The 21,616-nt window shown below is 37.5% G+C and overlaps 1 protein-coding gene across 16 annotated transcripts in view; it reads left to right on the top strand.

Annotated features, from left to right (window-relative positions):
• Positions 1–21,616, top strand: part of ptprsa (protein tyrosine phosphatase receptor type Sa) — a 283,168-nt gene that overhangs the window by 134,736 nt on the left and 126,816 nt on the right. For all 16 annotated transcript variants that reach the window (XM_028444079.1, XM_028444078.1, XM_028444082.1 and 13 more), the window contains one exon: positions 8,985–9,205. In XM_028444079.1, the coding sequence (XP_028299880.1) occupies positions 9,109–9,205 (97 nt within the window). In that variant the 5' untranslated portion in view covers positions 8,985–9,108. The remainder of the gene's footprint in view (positions 1–8,984; positions 9,206–21,616) is intronic.

Consider the following 21,616-nt stretch of genomic DNA (forward strand, 5'->3'; position numbering starts at 1 on the left):
ACACCAAATGTCTCAAAGCAAGTCGTGCTAACTGCAGTGAGGAGGTCTACTGATGCATTTTAAAAGGCAGTGGCTATCCGTACTGTTGCCGTATCAATATACCAACATTCTATTCGAACGCATCGCCCCTATTTGGCCAGTTTGGGTCACGTGATAGGTCAGTCATTGGCCAATTTAGGTCGTGTGACTAAGACTAAACCTTACACGAAACCCCTAACCCTAATTTTTTTTGTGAAATTGGGTTATAACCTAACCCTAACCCTGAGACGCTGCATACTCTTACTTCGGTAACCGTACCAATAGCACCGGGTGTTGTCCGTACAGCAACCGTACAAATAGACACTTTCATTTTAAAACACCCTGTCTTTCCCGCCTCTTCCTCCTATTTGATCGCTAAGATAAATGTCCTCCCTTCTACCAATTTTCTTCCCATTTTCAGGATGAATTTGAAGCAAATTTCCCCAGCGGTCTTTGTTGCCCTTCAAAAACTTCTTTCCCACTCCTCCAGCAATTTTTAAAGGGCATTCAAGCTGCTGGCCAGCCGATGTGATGCTTGTCTGAGTTTATCGGCAACATGCCAACAGTGATGTCACCGCTATCCACCCCTCGTTTTTTCCTAACTGCCACGAGTGTAGAAAACAACTGCACCTTTATGTCACATGCTGTTTTGAGTAAAAAAAAGTAGCTTTCTTATCGTGCCATCTTTGTGTGTTGGCTACTGTGATGATGACAGGCCTGTGCAGAGGAAGGCTACAGCAGTGTGTACTATGATTTTAACTACATAGTGTCAGGATATAGTGGGGGTACGCACTAGGTACCATAAATATCAGCCCTTAGTGGCAAAAGCCGGGCAATAAAGTCCATATTTAGGTGGTCAGCTTGCCCCCTAAGCCTCTCAGCCGCCAATCCTTTCATCGCCTCTGCACCGACTGGATGCTCACCACTGTGCACTCAACCTCAGCAAAGGGTGGATTTACACTTAAAGCCTCACAACCTCCTGTGTTTATTGGTCAGACAGTGTAGCCTTTTAATGTTCTGAGAAAACCCATTTCCTCTAAATCTAACTCAGAACAAATCCAGTAGAACAACAAGGATGTAGAAAAAATCGTTTTTTGGTAAACCTCTAGTTCATCTGTGGATTAATCTCACACACAACTATCTGAAACTTTTCTAACTGACATGCTGGAACGTTAACTACTGTAAATATTAAAATAAATCAATTCCATTTTTCAGTTACAATTACATTTTCAATTACCCATGATCAGGTCAAATTCAAGTACGATTACAGCAACATTTTTATTCAGTTACAATTTTTTTTGTCCTCAGAAAATCAATTACAGTTACGTTCTCAAATACTAATGTTCAATCACAATTACTGAGCCTGAAATAAATAAACTAATAAAAGATAACTTTCCTCTTGCTTTAGCTTTCTGTTAGCATCTCTTATGATAACAGGACCTAAATCAGCTGTAAAATACACTAAAAATCTATCATCTAATTTATTTCCTATCTATTGGTCACCTTGCTAGACTTCCTAATCAATGAAAATATTGGTTTTAATATTTTTGGTGTGGAAATCTGAGCCTTTTTTGTGTCAGTATACCTCTCGATTTAATTTTTTAAATGGTAAAATGTGGCAAAGCTTGATATGAGACATATTATAATAATTGTTCACTTCATATGTGTAGAACTGTACATAGAACTGTAACATGGTTCCCCAGTTTTGCGTTGAATTATAATTAACACATTTTATAGAATTTTCATGGAAATTACAATTACAAAGTCAATTACCTATACTTAATTACAATTACAAAAGAAACCAACTTTTTAAAATTACAATTATTATTTGGCCATGATTGTAATTAACTATCAATTACATAATTACAAATATAATTGAGCCCAATCTTGCTAATGATTCTGAACTTACAATTTACTTTTCAGTCTTAAATCACTTTGCAATCTTGCAAGCAACTAAAAATATATATAGACATTATATAATTGCTGATAATGGTTGATATTTCTGACATTTTTAACGTAAATAAATGAGTCGGAAAAGTGCAATATGCTTTCCACTGAGACATTCATTTAGATATTTATAGGATTTTCTCCTCTAAGTAAGCCAAAGAGAATTGGAACTCTAACCTAAACACTTAATTTTATCATATATGTTTCCTCTTTGTGAGTCATATTCATCCAACAAGTCTTCCTTGCATTTTGGTTTAAGAAAGGTGCAGCTCTTATGGTGTGGGCTTACTCAGGCATTTACATAATAGACCTGTAATTCCATACAAATTCATGTGTTTCTCCTCCAAACATCTGCAATGCAAGCATAGTTTAGTATGCATGAGTTCAAGGATGGAAGGGAAGGAGAGGTATGAAACAAGTCAGAGGCAAGAGAAAGAAAATGAGAGATGGAGGTTTGAAGCTTCATACGCACTCATCTCATAGTGAATGGAAAATATTCCATTGAAACAAAAGAGGGAGGAGTGTCTGTATTTATATGATTAGAAAGACAGCAATTATATATCAACTTTTTATTCACAAATATGTTATACCACGTATAATATAACAAACTGCCTTGCAGAAAATAAACAGAAACTCATGGGTATATGTTTGCACATCCATGTGAGGACCCATAAATGCACACTATGCATTTGAAGTTAAACAAGATCATGAATCCACATAGATGAAAAACCGCCTTAATTGGCAAAATAGATTTTTCATTTAACATGCTGAAAACCAAACAATACAGGAGCTACTTACTCTTCCACAAAGCCCGAGGCACCACAAGGCTCCCTTTTTGGACTTCACAAACTTTATTATTCTTTTTGAAAGTGTAGACATCAAACGCTCAGTTTGATCATCAAGCCCCACCAAACTGGGCTCTTTTTATTTGTGTGGGTGAATTGAGTGTAGCGTTAATATCATAAAAGGGATTATTAATGTTGGCCCTCAGGTGATCAGTGGGTTTTTTTTCCACACATGTATTCAAGTTTTTACACTGTGTATCTTTAGTTTGTTTGTTTGTTTCTTTTTTAAACATGAATTGCTTGTGAGTTTCATAGGGTTTTTTTCTATCTTAAATGGTTATTCTTTTGTCGTGTGGTATTTTCTTTCATTCTTTTTTGTGATTGGTTGTAGCCACTAGCCAGTGCATTGGGGATGTGTGAGTGACACTTTTCATATGAACTCACCCTGTTCTCATTTCATGCTTATGCCACTCTCCCATCTCTCCTTCCCTTCAGTGCCCTTCTCAATCTCAATAATCAAATGCATTAGTATCAATATTTCATGGGGAAACGAGAGGAATTCAAAGCTTGACCATGTCAAAGTGAGAGTCCCTGATAGCCAGTGACTGCCACCATGCAGTGGAAATCAGGCTGCCATTTTAGCTGTAATTACTGAAGTCTGAGACAGGATTAATTTTAAGAGTGATTTGCAGTTTTCACAAAGGAGAAAAGCTAATGCTTAAAATGTATTAATGGCCTATTAGTGGGACTAGCATGCTTTAAAGAATAGTCATTGCCACTAAAATGTTTCAGATCTGGATCAAAAAAACCTTAAGAATCTTTCCGTTCTAAAGCTAGTTAGTCAATAGATATAGTCCTCTAGAACAAGGGTTCTCAACCTTGGGGTTGGGACCCCATTTGGGATCTGGGAGGGGGTCACCAGATGCCTTCAAGAAACTAAGATATTTTTTGAACAATTTAAGCCCATTTTTGCCTATTTTCGCCCTTTTTTCTGCAACTACATCAAACTTACCATATTTGAACCTATTTTCATCAAACTTGCCATATTTTTGCTCCTTTTAATTCATTTTTGCTAAATTTCTCACATTTTTGCCACTTCTCCATCTAATTTCAATACATTTTCTACATATTTTGTCTTCTTCTAAGACATTTTGCTGACTTTATAGATGGACCCCAAAGAGCTGTCCTTTTTATTCCCCCTTATAGATGGCCCCGTCTCCACATGACAAATCTGTGTTCAACCACCTTCAGGTACAGTGGGGGTCCCCGGACTCTGGAACCTTTATTTTGGGGGTCGCAGGCTGAAAAGGTTGAGAACCACTGCTCTAGAAAATATGATGTTATTAGGCAGAGTTATTGTATACCCTTACATGTCAGTAGGTGCTTCAAGGTTGAATAGTAAGGTTGTAATGTGAGGTGAACTAGGTTGAAAAAGATTAATCTCATGGAAACCCAAAAAATGTATTTAAATATGGACTCTTTTGTCTGCTGGAGTTGTTTCACAAATGGCCTTGAACTGGTTTGCATTGCAAATGTAATGCTAAAGTGTTGCCAATTTACTCAATTTGCCTTTTAAAAAAAGCTACTTGTTGCAAACATACATGTCACATTTAGATGTGAAAAAGCTTCAGATTAGCATTTTCCTCTCATTCACAGCTTTTAATCGGGAATCAATAGTTGGCCGGCCTCCTTAGCTTACATTAAAAAAATACTAAATAATTTATCGGACCCCTGTCTGTTATGAAAGTCGAAGTGAGGAAATTCCCTTTGCATGAGGCCTTATACTGTATGACAGGCAGATAGTAGATGCAGAAAGCACAAGTGCAGAGAATTGTCAGTGGTCGAAAACAGGAAAAACTCTTTCCACAGCTTGATACAGGTTATCCATTGATTCTTCTCTGGTGGCTTGTGACCCCTGGTCTTTAGCGACTCAAAATGAAAGGTTTCATTGTGAAGGTTTATTTTCCACATTGTGTCTGTAGTAACCTCTGTGTAAACTTTTCAAGCCTGATTTCCGTGAAAGGAGAGGCAGAGGATAGAGGTTGCCCCGTTCTGAGCTTAAAATGGAACCCACGGTTGCCCCTAGGTTGTGTTTAGTGGCTTTGTTCAACAATAATAGATGCTGTCATTGTGTTGTGAAGTTTTTACAGCAACCAGAGGTGGAGATAGAAAGCTGTGCCCTAAAGGCAGGGCTATAAATCATAACTTGGGATTCTCGTGAGGAGGGATAGAATAATTCCCTACGGGCATGTGAGATTCCATCTACCTACTGCAATGTTTACACGGAGAACAATGAAGCGATCGTTCAAAGGTCACCTTAGACGATTTGTTACATCACTATTCAGGTTTCTTTAGTCCCTTAAGTTTCTACCTATTCTCGGGTCAAGAAGAAAGAGGGAAAAAAATAAACCTAATGACACGTATGTTTGACGTGTGTGTATTGTTATGCGCTGAAAGGGGAAATGGACTCCTTCACTCTTAGCTGCCCTTACAGTGACAACAAAAGACTTTGTATTGGTGTGGTTATTTGTTCTAAAGTGCAGCTGTGTTACAAGTTCCTTCTTTGGGTTGCCAAGATGTGGGCAGAAAAGGAGCTCTTTTAGAGGCCTGTGCGTGCGTGCGCGTGCGTGTGTGTGTGGCTGAATGATCCTGTGGTTTTACCTTCACTGTGCCTGTAGCTGCTTTTGTCTGCTGTGTTTTTCTGTGCCTTGAAGCCAGTTCAGAGTAATGATGGGTGGGGCATGTTTATACGTGGCTGTCTGAAGTGCTGGGTGACAACATAATTAACTGTTGCTTAAGTCCACAGTAAGAGTAAACCTTTAAAACCCCAACAGTGAAATAAGCCTGAGGATCTACCATTCTCCTTCTAGCTGGCAACATGTATTCATCTATAAATGTGTTATAAACATATGCTGGTGGATACATTTTGGAAAAGGAATGAATGAATGAATCAACAATGCCTACTTAGTCTACTATAAATCTGAATCAAATTATTGTTGGAAGATATTAAAGCTTGACATTGTAACTAATAGGGCTACTCAATCAATTGAAATTCAATTACGATTTTGATTATTAAACCCGACGATTACAAAATCAACATAATTGCGAAAAAACGATTATTTAAAAAACAAATTTACGTATGTTTTATTTGCTAAATAAAACAAACCCACTATTTTGGACATCTACCAATAATAAAGCTTGGCACACACATGTTATTAATACTATCTTTAAGTTGTTTAATCCACATACATGCAAGCTCCTCCCCTCTGCCCCGCCCCTCTCAAAGCCAAAGCTAGCCTGTAGGCCAAGACGGGGAAAGTTGTTGCTAGTGGTTTTGAAACAAGGCAGGAAAAACGCTGCAAAATCACTTGGTAAACAAGTGGCAAGTCAAATTCTGTAATATGGGAACACTTTGAGTTTGATGATGAAGACTTGTGAACATACTTGATTTTAGTGTTTGAAGGATTTTATTCATGTTTAAAGAATATATTTTATGTTTTTGTGTCCAAAAATGAAATAACTTTTTTATTGACAAATAGTCATTTGAATAATTGTGATTTCAATTATGACTAAAATAATTGTGATTATAATTTTTTCTATAATTGAGCAGCCCTGGTAACTAATAGAAAAACCACAGACCTGTGCCAGTGTTAATTATGTTATTGTCGTCAACATTGGTTTTAACCCTCCTGTTATCCATGGGGTCAATTTGACCCTATTCAATGTTTATCATTTAAAAAATAATCGAGACACAAACCATTCAAAAAATGTGGTTCAGTATGGTTTTTCAAGAGAAACTAACTCTAAAACTGAATGTTTGACCTGATGGTGGCGCTGCAGGAAAGGGCATATCATCACCACAACCAATAGGGTTCATACTCTTGTAGTCATCAATGTATCAGTCATTTTTAGAAGATATTAATGAAAACTATTAAAGATATATGTATTGTATTATTGTAAAGTTTGGCCTGATGGTGGCACTAGACAATAGGTCATAGTTTCATTATTAAGGCGTTATTTATGTATTCAACAAAAAAACAAAGTCCCTGACACAAAAACTGGGTCAACAATTTTCTGAAAATCATTTTCTGGAAGCAAATATCATTGACCCCAAGGGTAAAATGTGTAATATTTGGGTATAATAGGAGGGTTAAGTGACCATAATTTGACTATTACTTAAAATACACAAATGAACAGAAACTATATCAAAATATATTGACATTTTTGTAAATTAAGAAAAATAAAATATTTATCGCATGGAATGAAATCCAATTCGAACTCATGTGATCATGTGGGCTTAACGGACATTAATACAATCCCTTATCAGGTTGATCAATGGTAATTAAATCTTCAAAAACTGCAAATTCAGTCGACTTAAATCTTAATGTCTTTTGTTCTATAACTGAAATAGTCCTAATAACCAAATGTTGACTAAAGCAAAGTTGTGTTTTGGTCAAAAGACTATGAGTCTGAAACTAAATAAAAATGTGTTGTTAAAGTTAACAGTCTATCAAAGGGCCAACATACTGTACACAGACTATTACAGATGCATATTTCCCCACTTTATTGTTGTATTTTGTGATGTTTTTAACCACACTTTTTCACCTGTTTCCAATTGACGTCGGAATCAAAACCCTCTATTAGTGCACAGCGGGTTGAGATAAAATGGTAAACTAGCATCTTTAACCTCCAGATTTACCAAGGAAAAACTGTCGTTCAATGATAAATTGTGCACCGCCTGCACAGTTTGTACCATTGTACCCTGTTAACCACCTACTGTGCAGGTAATCAATCTTCCGTCTACTGGTTGACTGTACTAAGACTACGCTGTGTAGCAGTCTTTCTGGAGTTAGAGAAGTCATTACCTTTCTGGCAGGTAGACATTCACAAAAGCTAAACTCTATGTTGGTTTGTGTTTATGGCTTAATGATTACTATGATTGACAACACATTCTGTTGCAGCCTCTTTGAGTTTCAAACATACATACTTTCTTGCTCAATCTAATATGTGAACATGGTGTCCATCAAAAAATCTGATGATATTCATTACATTCCTGTCATGGATCTGTCATTTATTTTTAATTTAAGAATTCATACAACCTCCCTGATTGGGGAATGCCCTCCACAGCCAATATAATTGCCTGTGTGCGCGTGTGTGTTCTTTTGATTATTAATGACAGTTTAACTAAAACAAAGAGAAGACGTCTGGAATGTCATTGGGTGCCTGTATAATTACAAGGCAATGAGATAAGAAAATAATGGCAAGATGAGCTGATTAAAACAGGAAAAGAGAAAAGAAAAAGTTCCTAATCCAGTAATTAAAGGTCGTAGGTTTCAGGGATGTGATAACTTTATCATTCCCTTGAAGTCACAGAATCCTAGTTACATTAAAAGGCATTAAATTAATGAATCTAAAAAGGTCTTAATTGTCATTAAAATGTCTTGAATCAATGTTTCAAAAGTCTTAAACTATAAAACATAATAAGTAGGATTTTATGATTGTAATTAGTCTCACATTTCAAGATAAATGGTAACATTCGTTTATTTGTTTTTTTTTTTTAAATATATAATTTACCATAACATTGCGCAATCATGACAGCGGAACCAACTATAAAACAGTGATGGGGTTGCAGTGAGACTCTGTAGATGAGCGTCATGCTTGTAGCAAATTTCAACAACATTGGGAAATGTAAATTTAAAGAAAATTGCCTGTTCAACAAAGATTTTTCTTAATGGTTTTTATTTTTGTATTTTTGTTGTTGTTTTATAGATTTCTGACGATTTTTGTAGTCATCTTGTGTGTTGTTTTGAGAGATTTTGATTATTAAATGTAGCAAGTTGTGTTTACTTTGGGGGCCGCCAGATGCACATCTGCACTAGACACTGGAAAAAGTGGACCCTAACCCTATGTAATTGATCTGGTATGTTTTTCCCCCAATTGTGTTTCCTGTGAAGTTGGTCTTGTAATGTAATTTCAAATTACATTAAAAAGTCTTAAAAAATCTTGAATTTAATTTGACTGAAGCTGTAGGAACACTGAAAACTAGGTATATGGACTTTATCTGACAAGATACTTTAGGCCAGGATGTTTTGCATTGACTGACCAACAGATTGTGACTGTTCGTTTCTTGATTTTGATATTCCCAAATAATGATAGTTTCCTTCTTGTCAATTGGAATTGTAACTCAAGATTAATAAAAAAAATGTATATGTTGTGTTTTTTCTATTTCCACAGAGTGAGCAGCCATCCTGTGTGAAGACCCCAGACTTCCCTGAGCAGCCTGGCCTCGGCTCCCCAGCCAGGTCATAGATCAGCTCCACCCTGTCCCCCCTGCTCCACTTAGCTTGTCGGAGCCACGATGGCGCCCATTAGAGCCCCCCATTTCTCCTTGCCACTCCTGCTGCCTGCCACCACTTTGCTGCTATCATTGCTGCTCACAGGCTCCCACGCTTTATGTGAGTATCTAGACAATGATCAATTGTGCTTTGTTCTAATGATTTCCTTTTTCAGAGTAAAGCCACATGTAGTGCACTAGTTGGAGGAAAGGGTTCTGCTGAACCAATCGGTTCTTTGGGACACTTCTTTGTGTAAAATGATGTTATATACCAGTCGAGGCAGATGGCTGCCACCTCTGAACTGGTTCTGCTGGAGATTTTTTTTCTTCCCACTGTCGCTAAATGCTTGTTCATGTGGATTTTATTGTTTTTTTCCCCCTTATTATTATGAATTTTATATTTTGATAGTGCCTTTGTTGTAATTTGCACTATATAAATATTGATTGATTGATTGATTATATGAATAATCCTAGGTGTCTTCATATTTGCATATTATATGTTGTCTTGGCTTTCCACATGTTTTAAAAATGTTTGCACAACAATGTCTAAAACTAAAATCTAATTCAAAAGTAGCTAAACTCTAAGGTTTTTGCTGGGAATTAAAAAGAAAAAATGATCTTGATTATGGGCGGGGCTCATGGAGGAGATAAGATGCTAACTACCTTCACAATGCTCACTGTAACGATATTTATTATTTTATTAACCCAACCTACTCGAGTCCACAAGTGCCAGTTTTTAAAGGGGGGTGGGGCCAACAGTGGTGGTTTGTGATGTAAGAAGCCACCAAAATGTAACAAATCACCGTTCTCAGCCAATAGCAACATTTGATGGTAATAGAGTATTTCAACCCATTGAGGGCAGTCAGTCTTACATTTTCACACTAGCAATGTTTGATTGTAATAGCCTCCTACATTTTTACAACGAAATATGCTAAATTTATATACTTTGACTGAAGAGTTGGGCTATGATCCATCAGCAACACTACTTCAGACCCAGATTATTTGTTTTCAGCAGTAGTCAATTTGCATTTGGTTTCCCGTTAATCTGGGCCTTGCTAAAAATGACTTCCATTGGTTCAATTCAAATGTCTTGATTTTTTAAATAATGCGTTTTCATTTCATTTTGGCACATTGACAGGCTTCTCGAGCTCTGTCTTAGAAGAACAATGGCCCCCAGAAATTTGAGTCATTTGGATCCCTATAGCTTTCCTGGTTCAGAAGAGGGTTACATCAGTAGTCTCTTATCCCACCATGTCAACCGCTGCTTAAGATTTGTTCTGCACCATTTCCTTGTTAAGATGGGCTTAGAACAGCATTAGTGAGACAAAACAAGGAGAGGCTTTGCAGAGAAATACAACAACAGTGATTGGGAGTTGCGAAGGTTCCACCTTGGGTTTCATTGTTTGTAAATCCTGCATGTGAGCATGTCTGTGCCTGTGTTGGTGAGCATGTAACGGGCTTTTACACATGTGTTAGACTCTATATATGTCCTCAGCTCTGTAGTGTGTCTTTGATAGGATTTTTTTGCTATGTAAAACCCCATCCAGCAACGATGCCCCATGTTTACTTGTTTGTGTTGCATTTTCTGCACTGACGGTGCTGGGACCCTGTTTTGATTAGATCTTCTGTAATTTGCGAAGAGAAATTACCCCCTTATCATTCTTCACTCTGTCTTAATTATCTGTCATCCCTAGTTTAATGCTAGATACGTTTATCCTCAGTGGATTATGATAGAAATGAGGAAACCTGAGTTTACCAATCCTCAATATGCACCTTAAGGGTGTGCATCAGCACGATTCTTGATTGAATTCAGTTACAATTAGCTTGTAGATGATTACCGTGCATCATAAATTATTTCCCTAATTAACAATCTTTTTTTTTTTTTTTGATAGAAATGCTACAATCAAACATACAGTAACTGTGAAAACATCTACTGAGCTTTGTATCTATTATTCAGCATTAAACCTCTTACAAAAACTGTCACGTACAGTATTTGAATGAAATGTCATTAAACAAGTACATAGGGTCTTTATTATTATGATACTTTTAAAGAAATCACAGGACTAATGACCAAATTAGCTTCAAGTTGTTTTATTTGTGATACTGCCAGTTTCTATTATCAGTGAATGCTGTCATCACAGTGATAATCCTGGTAACCAAGAGGGTTTTTAAAGTTAATTACCTTGGTTTCTTTGCTTTGTGTTAAATAATTAGCACCCAAACCCTCTCAGTAACTGTGTTTCTCTTGGAAATGCTCAAAATCTAAATAACACAATAAAAACTGGTAATAAAAGCACCTGAATTTAGAAAAAAAAAACACTCAAATCTTGCTAAAATGTTTTCACGCTTTCATGAGGAGGAGTTTCAGACGTTTCAAAATTGAAATGTGTCGCAAATGCGCTAAGGGAACACTTTGTTTGCAAATACACGTCACAGAACGTGACATACCTGGTCACATCTGAGAAAAACATGGCGCGATATGTGTAGACAGAAGAGACAGAGACATTTCTAAGCATTATTCTTAAGGAATACAGAGTGTTATAAGGAGGTTTGGAGCGTCCATCTTCCTGCAGCGGGATGAGATTTCACGGGAGTTACGAGGATCCTGCCAAAAACAACTTTCAATGGAAACACCTTCAAAGCACAGTTATACTTTGTCAACATTTAGAAATATCGCTTTTATTTTGCAGAAATCTGTAATGGAAACACAGCTAGCGTTATTAAATGTTTGAAAGAAATATACTTGGTTTCATTTTAAAATGCTTCAGGTGTTTGTTCGCTAGCTCACTTTTTACGAGAACTCCTGAATGTGTCTTTCACAGCCTGTGTTGGCCTGATTATAACGTTTAACATGCAGCTCATTGTGCTTCATCCTTGATGGAGATTAGCTTTCTCCTTTTTCTTTCTATCTGCCTCACTCTGACAACAGCAGGGCTCACTCCCCATCTGTCAGTATCTGTCAGTCTTTGTGTGCCTCCGCCTGCAGATATGAGGGCTCCTTCACCTTTTTGTGTCTGTTTTTTTTTTTTGTTGTTGCATCTTTTGCCTCACAAACACACACTGTTCTGCTTTAAATCTTGGGGGGGCAGGGCAAACAGCACCGTTTGACCATTGTGTTTGGAAATCCATGCGCACATGGACACACCTGTTTCCTTTGCTTGAAACACTGGGTTTGTTTTCCACCCCTGCATGCACTGCCACACACACAACCCAGCAGTGCAGTTGTCCAATTACTTTCCCTCCCACTTGGTGGACTGAAAGGATGTCACCATTTTGCAGAAAAAGCCCCTCTGATAGCATGATGTCATCCTTTTTCTCGCAAGTCGCTCTTTCTCTCACTCCGTCTCTCCCTGCCGTCCATACCTTTTATTTACACTCGTAAATCATTGTGAGAAGGAGACATTTTTAATCAAAAGAGAAAGAAATATGGCTCAATAAATCCTGCCAGCCCAACCATAATAATGCCCAGCTTGTGTGCACGTCTATATTTGTCTGCACATTTGCATACATTTCTGCTCAGGATCTTGCATAGATGCGTGTACAAAGACTGAATTATACTCGTGTGTGGAGTGTCGCCCGAGGCTTCGTCATAGGTAGCGATGGCATATTGATTGAGTCATGGAATTACTGCGTTTGTTGAGGCACTGTCATAAAAATAGATGGTAGTGTTGCGTCAAAGTATCAGGAGTGAATTTATTCACATGATTTGAATATATATATTTTGATTGCTTATTTAACATCTTTATTAGCTCTGCTCAAGCCAGCAGTTATATTAAATGAAATGTTTCAGAATAAGGAAATAAATCCAAATACATGTAGAGTGAAAATAGAAGTGAATGCTGTTTTCCTTCCAGCAATCCCATTTTCTCTATAGTGACAGCACTTGATATTTAGAGTGGAACTAAAACCCAAGGTTTTGGCTGCCGTGTGTAGAGGTTGGTAATTAAAAAAAATGTTGCGATTATGGGCTGGACTACTGGAGTCGTTTTGACACGCCCAGTGACTTTCTAGCAGCAGCTCCTGGAAGTCTGTCAACAGGTGCTGGTTTTTATAGGAGGGGCGGAGCCAACAGTGGTGGTTTGTGATTTAAGAAGCCTCTAAAACAGGGGTGTCAAACTCATTTTAGTTCAGGAGCAGTTTGATTTCAAGTGGGCCACAGATTGGAAAACGAGTAATTTCAGCATTATTGTGCTCGAGTTTGCACTTGTATAGATAAATAACAAAATATGTAAGAAACCGACAATATACAAGCAATTAGTGATAGATATCAGTCCCAACAGGATCTTCAGTTTAAATTTCTTAGATTTGTGAGCAATTTCTATTTAATTAAGGATTTTTTCATGCAATAATTTGAGCAAAATTAAAAGATTTTGTAAGAATTTTGAGTTTTTTTTTCCAACAGTTTAACATTAACATGTGATATCGGCCCCAGGAAAACTGTTGAGTTTCATTTAAACAGTGATTAATGTTTTCTCTGTCATTTTTTTTCTCCTGCGGGCCATATTGGATGCTCCAAAGGGCCAGATTTGGCCCCGGGGCCTTGTGTTTGACACATGTGCACTAAAAGGTCAAAAACCACCCTTTTTAGCCAATAGCAAAAATTTATGGTACATCATAGACATTGGGTTATGTTACTCTTTAATGACTGATAGATAATACTAATACTAATACTAATAATACTTACAGAACTGGATAGTAAGCATTAGAGAAACAATTACATGGAATCAAACAAAACTCATTATGACACAAAAAGACTTTATAGGTTTTGGTGTTTTTGAGACACATCGAGACCAACTATTTATCTCTCTGCCACCTGCTTATCCTCACAGGGATACAATTATTTATACATTTATACCGTTTAGTTACTCTAACCTAAACTAAGACACATGTTGGAGAGTAGAGGGGAAACATTAATACCTAGAAAAACAATGTAATCATACAGTAATATCGAAAATCTGGAAATAAAGCCAATCCAATCCAGCTTTGTTTATAAAGCATTTTAAAAATCCAGGAAGAGGGGAACAAAGTGCAAAGACTTTGTACCAAAAGTGTCGCTAAGCTTTATTACAGTAAACTCCAGAAGGATGTTGTTAGTTTTCAGAATGTATAAACACAAGTGAATAGGATTTTATTGGAGCTTCATAACCATGAACACCTTATCTTGTGACATGTCTCCATGCTCATCTGACTGCCTGAAGCAGAAACTTGTGACAGAGGTCACAGCAAAAAGAACTTCTAGAAAATGTGACACCTTTCCAGTCATTCACAAGCAATAATAATAATAAAAAAAACAGATTTTTGTATTAAAAATAGTTTACTGTTGTATTTTAGCTGCTGAAAAAGGAGCAACAACAAATTGTCACTAATACAATAACTGGCGTTCCCATGCTTTGTTGATCTTTTTTCATATTTTTTTTTTAGATTTTTTGTCTTTAAAAAGATTTAATATACTTTTAAACATAATATTTAAAGTTTTCTTGTAAACAGAGTTATTTGTCATTTTCTTTCAGTATTTCACCACCTCCTTCCTTTTAGCCTCTCATTTTTTGGTTGCCCTTCCATTCTTGGCAGAGCACAGCAAGTAGTAATTGGCCAGAATTCACAGTGATGTTTTGAAGGTGGTAAATAATTTATTATCCTTTGGAAGTGCCATTTGGGAGAAAAAAAAACCAAAAACAATCCAGCCTCTCAGTGGAGTCTCTAATTTCTGTTGCTTTTTTTTACCTTTCTGTTTTGTTGTTCATCTCTGCTGATCTTTGTCATTCCATCTGATTCACTCTTTTTTTTATCTTTTCCTATATAATTTATTTCTTGCCAACATTGTCAAAATGAATTCTGTCAGAGTGCATTTTATGTGCCCCCTGCTGCTGCTCGCCATGGTTTAGTCTCTACTCTCTTGTTTTTTTTTTTTTCATCTCCAAAGAAAAACAACTTAATTTTTAATTGAGTTAAGGTCGTGAATGTCTGCTTTGAGCTTCTTTTTTTTCTGTTGGCCTGGTTAAAGGTTGAAGTCTCTGAGGTGTGCACTTCTGACTGGCAGAGGAAGATGTTTAAGTTTCGAGGCACAGGAAACATTGATTCATTGTTGCTGTTTTCATAATATAAGAATGTGATTGGCTAATGCTAAATTCCTTTTTTTCCATTTGTTTTTATTGTACAAAATTGGAAATGTTTTTATTACTTTGATGGTGATATCCATCCCCTTTCACCCACTGTCTGTGCTTTGCAGACTGGGACAGTGTCCTTTGGAATGAAGTGCATTCTACAACCGAGCAGCTTTCAGAGCCAATCATGTGTCCTCCCTGTGAGACTCTCTAATGACACCAAGTTGTTCTCAATACACCTCCTCCGCGTGTGCTCCACTATCATTTTAAAATTAGATTTTAGAATTAGATTTTAAACTTAATCTCTGGCCTTTCTCTAAGGAAGTATATTCATTTTCAATGGCATGAATGATACATACAGTAGTATTTTAATGTAGTCTTCCCCAATGTTTCAGCGGGACCAATTTGTGCAAATTACAAGTGTGCCACACTTTTGGAGAAATGCAGCTTTGCTGTAACAGCACTGATGTTGGGCAAGTCATTTCACCTCTGGGTACCAAGGCTGCCATTTCCATATCCTGCAAAAAGTCCCCATGGAATTTGACTGTAACTCATGCCCTCTCATTTTTGTGAGTGTACTCAACTTCAATAACACTGTGTATGATGCAATTGCTATTAATATCCTTGTTCAAGTGTTTCATTTTGTACATTTAGCTATGAAACAAAATAATAGTGCATTGTGGATATGTAATACTTGTATTTCCATTCTAGGGTATTGTAAGTAGCCAAGCTAATCTTATTAATAAAATGTCCTGGCTCCAGCCAGATAATACTGTAATGTAACCAAAGTTCATGTTTGCTCCGATTGAGGTTTGAACTACTTTTGAATATAAGTTGTTTCGATGAGTCAGGTTTAATCTCAAAATTGTCAACAACAATTATTTATGTTTACCCTATTTTTACCATAAAAACTACTGTCCCAAAATATTCTGCATGATAGGAGATTGTATGTCATATCAAAGTATTTTCTTCTTGACTGACTTAGTTCTCGCATGAAGTCACCCAAATTACCCAACGTAAATTGCAAACAATTTTCCCTTCAAATTCAAAACATTTAAAGTTTGCAGACAATTTATTCTCTCATGTTTTTTTTTTTTTTTTTTTCAGCTTTCTTTCTATTTTCACAACTTCTTCCAGTTCTTGCGATCCTTGTGGGCAGACAAGACAAAACCAGAAGGCTTGAAAGTAAAGGCTTGGTTTCCATAGTGATGGCACTTGCCCATGCAGCCTGTGAGAATGAGTTGGGATTGATGGGCCTGGTTGTTTGAACTTGGACTGTGTGAGTGTGTGTATACGAATGTGTGTGTGTGTATCGTTTGTGTAATTTGTGTGATGTGGAAACGAAGGGTTTATGTCAGACAGATTTAGCCTTTTGGCAGCCCACTTTGTCTTTTAGACAGCGGTTGGGGGCCAATCCTCAACAGAAACGGTTAGAGTGAATGGACAGTGACGTTAGTGACACAAGGAAGGAACACAAACGCATTAACGTTAAAGCCAATGAGAACTTCTCCTCTTTGCTGCTTGTTTTTGGTTTTCTCTTAAAGCTGCTATCCGGAGTTTCTGAGAGAACATCTCAATGTCCCGCCCTCAACAGCTCCACTTCCTCCCCTGCCTCTGCCAATCTACCAGAAGCTACGCCTCTACGTTTGTGCATGCAGATCGCAAAACATAACAGTCACATAACTACAAAAACTACACATTTTTAGTAGAAGCTTTATACATTGACAATTGTGGAATGGGTAACTAGAGTTTCAAAGCGCTCCTCCATGACGCTATGCTGCTTAGTGATACCTGTTAGCTGTTGTAACGGTGCACGTGCAGGGCGGGACTTGTATACATTAACTCACTCAGTGCCATTGACGAGATAACTTGTCATTTCAAATCCAAACGCTCAGTGCCATTGACGAGATAACTCGTCATTTGCGTTTTTTCACTGGGATTACTAGAAAACACTCTGGCGGTGGTCCCTCATCAATATCTAAGCAGTGGGGTCTTGTAGTGACCAACTGTACCCTGAAGATGGCAGCAGTACACCTTTAGATGAGAGATTAGCCACTGATGCTACCCAGCAAAGGAGGAAAGAAGCAGGAACGAGTGAGATTATGGCGCTATGGAGTGATATTGTGACGTATCCAGCAGCTCACAGCTCCAAATACTAACACAGAACATGTGTGGACCTGAGTGGATTATCGATAATGTTGCGATGATCAACTAACAGGGCTAAATGTGTCATTGATGCGTGTCGGGAGGAGATTGGGGGAGGGGGGGGTGGGGTACAAAATACCCCTAGCCTGTGAGCCAGATCGTAAAATAATAGGTGACATGTAGGAGGTAGCAGCGCACCTTTGGATGAGAGGTCATCCATGCTCAGCAGAGCTAGAAGGGAGAGGAGGAAAGGCATTTATGAGATAGAAAATGAGAGTTGACGTTCCCAGCAGCGCGCACACAACCAGTATGTGTGAAACTCATGGAGAGTGTGGCGATGGTGAGATAAAATCATAAAAAAAAACGGGGAAAGCAGTGACACTCTGCATGTCCGGAGGAAGAAGAAGTTGAGTGTGTGCAGAATGATGGGAGAGAAAGTTGGAGGTACGCCAAAATACAGTACGAAATTATTCAACTCTGACCCAGATAGATAAATAATAATAATTTTTGTTTTATATAAGGAAACAAAAACTCCTTTTGGATTGAATATTGCATTTTTGGAATGTACTAAGATGGAGTTTTTTTTCAACAATTTCAAGTTACTAATTCAATTTCAAAACAGTAAATTCAATTTCAAGTTGTTACTTTCAAATTCAATGCGAACTATTCAAATTCATTTTTCTAGTGGCAGTGTGGCACAAATCTCAGCCCAAATTAAATGTAATCTTAAATTAAGGTTCACTCCATATTTTTTACTATTATTATCATCCTTTGCCTGCCAGCACACAAGGGCAAACGATTGGCCCTTTGACATAAAGTGGCATTGAGTAGAGTTTAATAAAATATGTCGTCTGTAATTACTAACCTGGAACAGATGAAAACTAATACCCTGAATGCTCCCTTTGATTGTAACCTTATCCCATACTGCCTTGTGACTTCCAGGGGAGCACAATTATGTTGTTGCGATACCTCTAAATGTACTAAACGCTCTTTTCACAAGATGTTGGTAAATGCACTGTGCTGTGAATTATACCCATTTGGGGGAAGATGACTATCTGCTGCCCTTTACCGAGTCTCTGAAATTTCTCTGAAAGCTGTTGAGTGGCTGTGCATCATTTTGTCTCCCACTTTGCTAATTCAGCACATAATGGCTCTGATTTATGGCCTGGCAAGCTTTTCTACATCAATTTTGGCATTAGTCATAAAGCAAGCACCCTACAATTGTCTAGACCCCCCCACTCAAACCCAAAAACCACCCCACTTTTTCCCACTGCCAACACCTATCACCAACACACTACACAGTAAATAGAGCCTTCTTGTCTTCACATTTCCACATCCCATTCTTTACCACTTTTTAAAACAGTTCTAATGGATTCTGCGTTATCAGGTCCAAAAAGAGTTAGCAGCCAGTAGTGGGTGGTGCCCGTCTTAGCTTAAATAGCGTATGTGTGCGCAGTGTGAGATTTTTTCACCCCTCTTTCTATCCCATCTTGTTTGCGTGGATTTGTTCTATTCTTAGGGCCCTGTGAAGATAGCCAGGCCCCTGTTGCTGGTTATTTTAGCCCAGGCCATGTCGCCCCTGCCTGGCAGATAAAGACTGGTCTTGTGTGCTTATCTAGGTAGTGTTGTACCAAAAGACCGTTGAAGGGAATAGAGCTTAGGGAATAGAGGAAGACTTTGATGAAAGAGACGAATGGACACTGCAGGTGCAATGTCATGTCAATGTCACTTCTACAACATATTACAGTGTTTGTCTGATACTTGATTACAAGGTATTACTTCAGAGGAATATGTGTATTATTAGAGGTTGCACAACGAAGGGTGATCTAATCCTTCCATGCAAACAAAAGCACAAGACCTTCAAAAATCAAATATCTGAAAGGCTTAATGCGTGTGTGTGAAATTATATTTCACCTTAATAGCCTTACGATACTGTCTTATCCAGTCAAGGTAGTGGCTCTTGAAGAAGTCTTTATTTTTACTGAACAAGATAGCTTTTGTGTGGGTTCAGATTGAATTAGAATCAGAATCAGAATTCCTTTATTAATCCCAGGGGGAAATTGCTTTTGTTACAGCCACAGAAAAAAAATCACAAATAAAAGAATAAAAATATTAACAAAGACGAAAGAAAGAATAAACAATAAATAAGCGTATAATTAAGTAAAAGGGATCAGATACACACACATTACAGTCGTAGCATATAAAGTAGGATAGATTATAATAATAATAATGATAATAATAATAATAATAATAATAATAATAATAATAATAATAGAAATACATACCATTATACCATATATACAATTATCTGAATAATTTTGTAATATAATTACTGTTGGATTTGGTGATATATAAATACATGAATATAGATAATGTTGATACATCTGTTTGGTTACTTTAATTAATGGATAGTGACACATGTACATTATTTAAAAGTATGAAATAGACTCAAAGTGACTATTCAGTCCTTTCCATTTATAGAAACAATACAGAAATATTTAAGACAGTTGTTTTTTTGTTGTTTTTGTTTTTTTTTTTACTCAGTAATTACCGCTGGTATGTGGCTAAGGTTAGATTTAAAAAAAAAAAAAAAAGCCTTAGAGTCAGCAGTAACTAGCAACAGAAGCCCAGAGGCACACTGCTGAGGAGAATAAAAAAAGGTTAATTATGCTCATCAGGGTTCACACAATCTCACACTGCATACCTGTAGTAATTGCACTGTAATAGACTTTATGGGCCCTCAGCCAATGACAGGAGGAGTTTGATGAGATATTGCATAAAACACAGACAAATCCATTCATGCGTTTATCCCATCGTAAAGACTTCCACAAATAAACACTGTGGGTGTCTCACACACAAGCCCTGAAATCATCTGCAGCCAATAGAATAAAATATGTAATGACAATAATGTATTAAAAATGAATCATAGTATGATATGTGTCATAGATGCAGGTCACATGTTTATTTGATTTTAATAATTCACCTGATTGCTCATCATGGTATTGTAACTTACGTATTACATTGGTGCAGAGACCTGTTTGATAGCAACATTATCTATAAGCAAGCTATTAATGGGGGTTCTTTAAAAATAATATAATCAGTATGGGATGGAAGGATATATCCTTAAAACAACCTCCCCGCACAGCGGCGTCCAGACTGTACGCACTCTTTGGAGCTTAAATACGTGGATGGTTATTAGGGGTAGGTGAGCAGAGGATGCACACAGGCAGCATCAAGGGCAGCTAAAAGGCTGCAAGGGTCCTCAGGTAAAGACGCCTGTATTAAATAGATGGCTGATGAGTGTTTCTGGGTTATTGAGATTTACAAGAGTTTAAACAACCCGTGCACACCTGGGAGTCCCTCTTGTGTACACATAATGTTTGTTTAAAAGTGGTGTACTGTAATAAAAACGGATTTATTTTCTAACATGATAAATAATTGTGATTATAATCAGAATTACAATATGGATCAAAATAATCGTGATTAGAATTGTGGCCATAATCGTGCAGCCCTAGTGACATGTGATCTATGAGCTGCACAGATACAGTAGCTGAGAGACACCTGGATGTCCCTTACAATCTCCATTTGTTCTCCATGTGTCATTTAAAACAGATTTGTTTTTGTACAGACTTTGTTGTCATGATTTTGATGAAATAGTCATTATTTCCAGTCCTTTTTGTTCACATTGTCTCCTCTAGTTCTAAGAGCTCTTGTCATCTCTCTCTCTCGCTCGCTCTCGTTTTCCATCCGTTTCTTTACCGCTGACCTCCCCACACATCCTGCTTCACGTTTGTCATCTTCTTCTCATCTTCGTTTTTTTTCCGCGTTTCTCTTGGACTGATTTTCTTATTCAAAACCATCTTCAGAAAAACAGGGACAACTATACGCAGTGCATTACGATAGAAAATATGAATCCATCAGAAACTAAATTCAGTCTGACTTGCAGGCAGTCGTATTTATTGTACATCTCTTTCATCCTATGAAGCAAGAAAAATGCGAGCGAGAGAGAGAGAAGGCGAGCGGGTGGAAATGTCAAACGGTCCAGGGGAAAACTAATCAAAGAATGCCGGCCTTCAGCAGAAGCACTGCCACAGGCCTGATCTGTGTAAATCCCCCTTCTGTCTCAACAGAGGGCACATTGTGAGGCAAGGTCAAACGCAGAGGAGCTGTGTTGTGTAAAGCTGCGTTGTGTAGTTTGTGAATTGAGATTGAAAGTGTAAAAATGTGAGAGAGATCTTTGTGTGCGTCGGACACAGATAAAGTCGACCTTTTATGGCGTGAAG

Source organism: Gouania willdenowi, chromosome 4 (assembly GCF_900634775.1).
Source record: "Gouania willdenowi chromosome 4, fGouWil2.1, whole genome shotgun sequence".
Classification (NCBI taxonomy): domain Eukaryota; kingdom Metazoa; phylum Chordata; class Actinopteri; order Blenniiformes; family Gobiesocidae; genus Gouania; species Gouania willdenowi.